The sequence below is a fragment of the Nothobranchius furzeri genome, chromosome 4, assembly GCF_043380555.1.
Source record: "Nothobranchius furzeri strain GRZ-AD chromosome 4, NfurGRZ-RIMD1, whole genome shotgun sequence".
NCBI lineage: Eukaryota > Metazoa > Chordata > Actinopteri > Cyprinodontiformes > Nothobranchiidae > Nothobranchius > Nothobranchius furzeri.
Window position 1 is genome coordinate 59,502,300 of NC_091744.1, and position 9,003 is coordinate 59,511,302.

The 9,003-nt window shown below is 44.3% G+C and overlaps 1 protein-coding gene across 1 annotated transcript; it reads left to right on the plus strand.

The window, feature by feature from the left end:
• The first annotated feature begins 21 nt into the window (after positions 1–21).
• Positions 22–7,569, plus strand: LOC107388473 (potassium voltage-gated channel subfamily A member 1). The gene is made up of 2 exons (XM_015964020.3): positions 22–827; positions 1,392–7,569. The coding sequence occupies exon 2, from the start codon at positions 1,666–1,668 to the stop codon at positions 3,139–3,141; it is 1,476 nt and encodes a 491-aa protein (XP_015819506.1). The 5' UTR covers positions 22–827; positions 1,392–1,665; the 3' UTR covers positions 3,142–7,569.
• Positions 7,570–9,003: the final 1,434 nt, after the last annotated feature.

Below are 9,003 nucleotides of genomic sequence, written 5' to 3' on the forward strand. Positions count from 1 at the left end.
AGCCAGTGTCATAAATAACCAATTAGACACAGACCTCCTTTAGGTTGATCCAACCAGGTTTTTTTCGAAGTTAGAATTTTCTCGGCTGTGTAACATTTTTCTGTTTGCAGTCTTGATTGCGCCAGTGCTGGCACACGGCGCTCCTGGTTTGTGGTTTATAGGAAGAACTTCTGGTCCTTTAGTAGAGTCGGTCTGCATTGCGTCGAAACCCTCCAACTCCTCCCCCTCCTCCCTCTCCTCTCTCTCCTCGCTTCCGCTGTACTTGCAAGTTAAACGCACAACAAATCATGCTCGGCATTGTTCAGAAACCAATTGAGCGTCGCGCGCTGCTCAGATCTGCGTTTTAAATCATTTTTTTGTTTTAATGAATTTAAAATGAGAAATCGTGTTCATGGTCTTGCGCTGGAGCACGTACGTTTCTGCCCGTCATTCCGTCTTGTGGCGAAAAGGCAGCAGATTTCTGCTGATGCAGTGATGTATGGAAATGTCAAGGACTCGCTTATTGCCTCTTAAATGTATCTACCCCCGAACTGCAGCGCAGGATCTCCTCCTGCGGTAGACTTTTAGCTCTTCTCACCACCGTGCCGCCGTCAAAGCGACTTTTGCAGCCCAGCAGTCCTCTCTTCTCGCTCCTTTCCCTGTCAGGCTCCCTGCACCAGACCACTAAGCGTTAGTTTAATCTCAATGTGATGAGAAAAGCAACGTTCGAGGCTTTTATTTACTAGACGCAACTGAAAGTTCCTCACCTGACAACCACCAGTGCCCTGCTGTTGAATGATTTTACTCGAGGCTAAGACGCATTCAAGACCTCCAGAGACCAAACCTCGGTAAGTCTCTCAAACTGACTTGTCCAAAAGTTATTTGTCAGATAGCGTATTTTCATATTTAGATGCAGTGTTTCCACTGTAGACTTATTGCTTGTATCTTTATCTGAAATTGTCACTAACCCTCTGAGCTACAAGCATGCAGAAAAAGAGGAATTGACATAATGTCTGTAGAAAATGCTATGCGTCACATTACTCAACTAGACGAAGATAAATCACTCCCAGGCTTCTTGAAGACAAAGATTCCCACAGTTTCTGTATAAACTCAGCAACCTTTCCTATGCAGAAAAGAGAAAATGCCAAAAAGGAGTTGATATTTAAGACATGTAGCATGAAGATCACTACAAAGTCACCAATAAGTACTTCAGGGAGATTTTAAGTGCTGTAAAAAAGATAAAGAAAAGTGAATGAATGAATTTCTTCTTAATCGCCTCAGAGATGCAGATGAATTAAAAAAAATACAACAAAGAAACTGCAGAAAATGCTGAGCCAGCAAATATCTTGGCTGTTTGATTCCATTATCCCCTCCCTCCCTCCCTGCTTCCCTCCCTCTTTCTTGGTTGACAGAAGCAGCAGTAGCAACTGCTGCACATGCACTGGAGAGCAGCAATGGTCAAGTCAGCGAGAGCCGCAGTGGAGCTTCACTGAGGCAAAGCAGCCAACCACCCCCCAAACAACTGGGGACGCTCCAACAATCTAAGGGGTGTGGGAAGCTGAGGAGTGGAAATTTTCTCCCAATCCTGAATGCCCGGTCAGTTAAATTAACACCCCTTCACAGTTCCTCCTCCACCTCCTTCTCCCTTTTTGCCACCTCATCCTCCTCCTCCTCCTCCACCCCAAAATGACTGTAGTAGCAGGGGACAACATGGACGAGACCTCGGCTGTCCCAGGACACCCTCAGGACGCCTACCCACCAGACCACAATGACCATGAGTGCTGCGAGAGGGTGGTCATCAACATAGCTGGCCTCCGGTTTGAGACACAGTTAAAAACTCTGTCTCAATTTCCAGAGACGTTGCTAGGCAACCCCAAAAAGAGGATGCGGTATTTTGACCCCCTGAGAAATGAGTACTTCTTTGACAGAAATCGCCCCAGCTTTGACGCCATCCTGTATTACTACCAGTCCGGTGGCCGACTAAGAAGGCCAGTGAATGTTCCCTTGGACATGTTCTCAGAAGAAATAAAGTTTTATGAGCTGGGAGTCGACGCCATGGAGAGGTTTCGTGAGGATGAGGGCTTCATCAGAGAGGAAGAGCGGCCTTTGCCTGAGAGGGAGTTCCAGCGTCAGATCTGGCTCCTCTTTGAGCATCCAGAAAGTTCAAGCACCGCCAGAGGGATTGCTATTGTGTCTGTGATGGTCATCCTCATTTCAATAGTCATATTTTGTCTGGAGACTTTACCACAGCTGAAGGAAGACCCAGCGGGACGATTTGAGAAATCTGGGAACATTACTATTTATTACAAACCAAATATCCTCACTGACCCCTTCTTCATCATCGAGACTCTCTGTATAATCTGGTTCTCCTTTGAGTTGATAGTTCGCTTTCTGGCATGCCCGAGCAAACCGGCCTTCTTCAAGAACATGATGAACACGATTGACATTGTGGCCATCATCCCCTACTTCATCACACTCGGCACGGAGCTTGCAGAAGACCCAGAGAGCGAGGGAGTAGGGGAGCAAGCGACATCTCTGGCCATCCTCAGGGTGATCCGTCTGGTCAGGGTGTTTCGGATCTTCAAGCTGTCACGACACTCCAAGGGACTTCAGATTCTGGGGCAGACCCTCAAGGCCAGTATGCGGGAGCTGGGATTGCTGATCTTCTTTCTGTTCATTGGAGTCATCTTGTTTTCCAGCGCTGTCTACTTTGCTGAAGCAGAGGAGAAAGACTCGTACTTTGGTAGCATCCCGGATGCATTCTGGTGGGCTGTTGTATCCATGACAACTGTGGGTTATGGTGACATGGTCCCGGTCACTATAGGAGGCAAGATTGTAGGATCTCTCTGCGCCATCGCTGGAGTCTTAACAATTGCACTCCCAGTGCCTGTCATTGTGTCCAACTTCAACTACTTCTACCACAGAGAAACCGAGGGAGAGGAGCAGGCCCAGCTGCTCAATGTTAGCAACCCCAACATCCCCTCAGAAACCAACTCCAGCCGCCGTAGCTCCTCAACCGTCAGCAAGTCAGAGTACATGGAGATTGATGGAGACATCAACAATAGCATCGACAACTTTAGGGAGGCAAACCTTAGAACTGGCAATTGCACTATAGCCAACCAAAACTGTGTTAATAAAAGCAAGCTGCTTACAGATGTGTAGACGTCACTTAGGTAGTTTAAGGTCTCTAAGGTACTGTCACATGTGGGGGTGGACCATGAGTTAGGAATGCTTCATTTACCTCCCCCAGTGCACTCTAAGGCATTAGGCCTCCAAACATGCTCAGCTATAAACAAAGGAAACACAGCTTTTAAAGTATTACCCATGTAGATAGAATAATTAATTTACTGATCCTACAACTATATAGTTAAGTCATGTATACATGGCTCCTTAGAGGACGCAGAGCACACCCTGTCTTAGGAGACAACAGCATTCTAATTCTTATGCATGGAGTACAGATAACATTTCAGCAAGTTGCACAATGCACCAGAAATGACCGCAGACGTTCAAGCCTCTAAGCCAAGTGGTAACCGCCAAGAAGTTAGATGACCCCCCCACCCCACCCCCACACCCCCACACCCCTCTCTCTCTCCTCTCCCTGCAAAGGATCTGCTACTCAGCAAAGCACCTTACAGTAGGATGACTGACTTCTCTCTTGTTTGGATGTACACAGATGGTGATCTGCTTGCTTCACGGACATCTGCAATGCTGCTGTTCTGCAGCAGTTGCTGCAATTGTGTTATCACCAAGTGATTCAATGCCATGCCCTTTATAGATGCAACACAGCACAATGGTAAAAATAAGCTTCATGCAAGCATGATCTAGAGATTTTCCATGTTGATATCAGCATGCATGAGACATATGTCACAGGGTGGGAAAGGGTGTTCATTTCCCACTTCTCATATGTTGTCACACTGAGTGCACTGGATGAGTTGTTTTTATTTGAATTGCTAATAATTTAGAAGTATAGAAACTGAATGTTAAACCTTAAGGGAACAGTACATAAATGAGATCATAGCATGAAAAAAGTAACCTGCATTATGACTTATCGACAAAGGTACTTTTGTATCCTCGTATATTTAATGCATGATATGAGTTTTACAGCTTGTTGCAGTTCATGCATTCTGCAGCGCCCCATCGTCAGGGAAACGAAGGAAATCAAATGCGGGGTGTTTCTGAATTGTTATCACACATGTCCAAACAGGTTGAGGATGCAGAGTTTCTGATTTAACAATAAACAAATGAAAGAACCGACGAATCAACAACAAAAATGCATATAGTGACAATAAGCACCAGTTACAGTATTAGTCAGTAATGCAGTGCGTGGACCTGGTTTGAAAGAGAAAAGTTGAATCATGCTTCCATCTCCACTCATTTTAGTACAGATTTATTTAGGAAAACCAAAACTGAATGTCACATCACATTTCAGAGTGTCCTTGTAATATTAGTTGTCAGTGCCTTCAACCCCCGCCCCCCCTACACACACACACACACACACACACACACACACACACACACACACACACACACACACACACACACACACACACACACACACCAACAGGATCGTAGAAAGTGCCTCGGTGTTCAGTGGAATAGGTGTGTGATTGAGCTGGTCTGTTTCAGTGCTGAAAAGCTGTTAGTTGATGCCAGAAGGTTCAAACAGCAGGTGATGGTGGTAAAAAAAAAAGAAACATGCTGTCATGCACAACTATGTTTTCATGCTGATTTGCACTTAAATTCGCCATTGAGCAGCAATGTATTGTACTCAGCATGTTTACCATGAAGTCAAAAGGGAATTATTTATTTATTTATTTAGTTCATGCGTCCTTTCCTTTGTGCACCATTCATCCTTTCAGGGTCTCTACCTCAGTGAGGTCATTGCAAACTTGCTACAGAGCTGCAACCTTCAGAGCAGGGCTTCCTATACCTATTTACAGAATGATGTAAATGTACATAATGCAAACTAGAACCTTAAGTCACGCAATATTGAATGTGATAGTCCCAAAGCCTTTACACAAGCACTTACACACACACATAGGGCAAGTAGGGTACCACAATCACGCCCCCTTCCCCACTCTTCTTCCACTTAAAGCTGCGCACAATCAGGCCGTTCATTAGTGGAGAGTTGAGAAATGACGCTCCCCGACTGTTCTAGGAGCACGTTTCTATGGTTGTATTAAAATATAAGAGAAAAACGGAAAAGTAGACGTTGGGCATTATGATGTACTCCATCTTTTCCATGCTTGTGTTTTGTTTTCATGCATCATTTCTCTGCACGTTGTTTAACCCTCTGGAGGCAGGCGTTGCAGATTTGCAACGTTAAAACCTACCTACCTGGTCACTCCACATACGTATCTCATGAGCATTTTTTAACTCAGAAGTACCCCTGAAGGACTTAGTTGTTCGTCCTTTTATCAACACTTATTTTGAGCCTGAGAGGGTTAAAACGGGAGAGCTGCAGGTAGATTGGGACAAAATGTTACTTGAAAATCTCCAGCTACTGTACACCAATCTACTCGCTCAGTTCTGGTTCATCCACATAAAAAGTGAGACTTTGTGCTGCACTGTATGCTTTTCAAAATATATATATTTTAACACTTTCCTGGCAGGATCCTAGAAAAATAACAGCAGCTCCACTGCGGTGCTGCTCGAATGTCAGAGCTGTTTCTGTTGGTGCAATGGCCGCCCTCAGTGGTGCTAACAAGACGAACACTTTAGTCGTGCTACCAGAACTTCTGCAGCTAAAGCAAGCCTTCTTTAAATGTCCATTTGGTCATTTTTCCCACTAAGGGAGGTTATTTTAGGCAAAGTGTTTGTTGTTTTAGTTCAAACTGATCTTTGTACTGTAATCACAAAGGGCATCATCCTCAGGCAACTGCTTATCACAACAAATACTCAAATTGTGTACATTAAGTAAAACAAAATACATAAAGCATGTATAATGAATGTTTATATAGGATAAAACCAGAACATTAAAATAGCCTCAAATGCAGCTATAAAGAAATTGCTTAAAAAAGTTAAAAAAGCAAAACAAACGAATTAAACAGAAAATGCAGATGATAGCCTTGTGTTAGCCGTGAGGGCAGGTGGTGCTATGCATTCATCAGTCCAACACTAGACGCCATTCTCCACAGCGGTAGAGCAAAGTAGAGCTTTCTTTTGCGTTATGAACGTGGAAGAGTGGAACTCACAACCTCTGGCTGGTTGTGCTGGCGATGTTTTCAGGGTCAGATCCTTTTTATTTAGAGAAACAGTTTTGTCTTCAGTATCATAGTATAGAAAGACAAAGAAACGTCTCTCAGTAGTTTTAGACGTTGATTTGTTAAGCTCACTGTCAGACATCACACTTCTGCAAACAAAATGTGTAAGAAGAGCTAAAAAGGATTCAAAATACAAACTCTGTCTAAAAACTAAAGCTTTAAAGAAATCTACAGTAAGTTAGAGGAAGTAACCACGATACGCTGCAGTTATGTAACAGAAACATGTTTGATGTGAGATCTGCTTTTGTTCGGTTTGTTTATGGTGACACCGTCGCCAACAGGCCTTATGCTGGGACGTGAACACACTCCTGTAAGCCATGACCATGAAACCACTAGGAGATATGGACTATTATTATCAAAAGGGACTTTAAAAATCTGATTCACTCCTGTTTTAAATTTTTTTTGGTTTTTCAACTCAAACCCTCCTGCTGAACATCCTGCTATAATGGATCTCTACAGAAAAAAAAAACAACAACAAAAAAACAAAGTGCATGGACGATGGAGGACTGCATGAGCTTTACCTTTCAAGCTGCAGATCAACTAAACAGTTGCATCATTTCAAACAGAAACCCTTGCTCTCATCTGCACCAAGGCTTCCTGTAAAAGCTCCGTCATGAAAGTCGTTCTGAAGCGTGTCCTTTTGCCGGATCTCTCTAAAAGCACCTTAGCGCCGGCTGGGACGACGTCGGGTATCTGAGCCGTGCTCGCCGTCTCCGTGTGGAATGTTCGGGCCGTGCTTGCCAGACTCTGAATGTGAGCGAGGACAAGAAGGGCTAGATTCTTAGACTCTCAGACTCTGAAGCTCTTTCAAGAGACTTTAGTGATGCTGGTTGGTGAGAAACATGTCCGTCATGTCTAAAACTGGACACATTCAATCCTCTGTACAGACTTCAAGGGTTTTAAAAAGTCTCAGTGCTGGACTGCTTTTTTCATCTGCTGTGGAAGTGCTGTATGGGATGGAACCGTGGGACGTTGTGTTCCTTGTTTGTTTTTAAAAGTCTGATGGCTCCGAGTTTGTATTGTGAGTGAAGAATGCACCTTTACCTGCTGTTATGAAGGAGCTGGGCCCTTTCTGAGCACAGCGCCGAAGGACTGTAGAAGTCTTCTGCTCCTCTTTTCATCCACAAGCAAGTCAAACTCTGTCTAATCGAATCCAGCTGTCATTGTCATGTTGTGTTGACAAAAGGATTATGCTAGTGTGTGCAGCTCGTCGGATGATGACAAAGGCATGGTCTGTGATCTATGCAAGGGTTAATTGTTGAGTTCTTTTCTTTCGTATGTCACCTATAAATTCATCTACATTAACTTCAATAAATTTTTAAGGATCTGCTTGCGTTTGCTCATTTCAGCTCAGGGTGTGGAGGGGCGCATGCCTGCAGCTCCCCATGCACACGTTCTAAACCATGGATGCTTCTAAGCAGCAACATTCAGAATCTATGAAGATTAATACATTTGCCACCTGCAGATCAGCAGCTTTTGAAAATCTTTATTGTCTATATGTCTTTAATATGTAAATTATAACAAGTAGCAAAGATTGAAAACCCGATCAGGGGTTTTAAGTCTCAGGGAGTCCTAACAGTTTAGTCTTTGGTACTTTCCAATGATGTGAACAAAAACAACCTTTCTGATGAACTGAGGTGGAGTAAAGTACGTAAAGATCTCTGGTATTATTGCTAAGCTGGTATGTGTGGACACGCTACCTTCTCATCCCTTCAGTTAGTTTCCTTTGCTTTGGCGTGAGTGATTCAGAGTCAGACTTAAATGACTCACCAAAAAGATACTTCTGCAGAAATGGTTACATTCAGATCCATTTTGTTGCAAATGGGGGTGAAAATGAGTAGAAAAGCAACCAAAGAGAACGGTTCATCAGATCCCCGATAGAGAAAGTCTGGCTCGTTGGTACAAGAGTATAAAGGAAAAAAAAGACAATGCATGAATGAGAAGTGTTCAGTAGAAATGCTGCAGAGGTCCAGAACACGAGGTCTCCGTCTACTCCAGCTTTGATCGAAACCATTAGCAGTAATTGATGGGACCAAGGTTATAGTTCCTCACTGATCCTTCTGTCCCAGGAGGAGATCACTTACCTCTCTCACCACTCACACGCTTGTTCTACACGTCTGAAGTGTGAAAACGCTGCTTTCCCTCAGACTCACACCAACTCTGATCTGCTGAGAAGAACTCTTCCTTCTGCGATTGTTTCCAAATGTTTTCAATGATGAATCTTGTCTCACTCTTTAGATTTTTGCATTTGCATTTTGCTCTGTGGTAATTGTGATGTCACCATTCCTTTGGTAGATTGGTCTCCTGCAGCATGATAGAGGACATCCACTAACGTTGCTGCATTTCGGATTCTCTCTTTTGACAGGATGACTTCATCATCCACAAACAGAAGCGATGAAATGTTTGGTTCCGCCCTCAGCACAACATCGTTATGATTTATTTTGGTACGACGGTGGCACAGGAGTTAAGTGCTCGCCCCGTAATCGGAAGGTTGCAGGTTCGAGTCCCGCTCAGTCTGTCGCTGTCGTTGTGTCCTTGGGCAAGACACTTAACCCACGTTGCCTGCTGGTGGTGGTCGGAGGGACCGGTGGCGCCAGTGCTCGGCAGCCTCGCCTCTGTCAGTGCGCCCCAGGGCAGCTGTGGCTACATCGTAGCTCATCACCACCAGTGTGTGAATGTGTGTGTGAATGGGTGAATGACTGATTGTGTTGTAAAGCGCCTTGGGGGGTTCCAGGACTCTAGAAGGCGCTATATCAAATAC

Bases quoted from the DNA above. Each gene is read 5' to 3' on its own strand.
- LOC107388473 (XM_015964020.3), top strand. From the start codon at position 1,666: ATGACTGTAGTAGCAGGGGACAACATGGACGAGACCTCGGCTGTCCCA.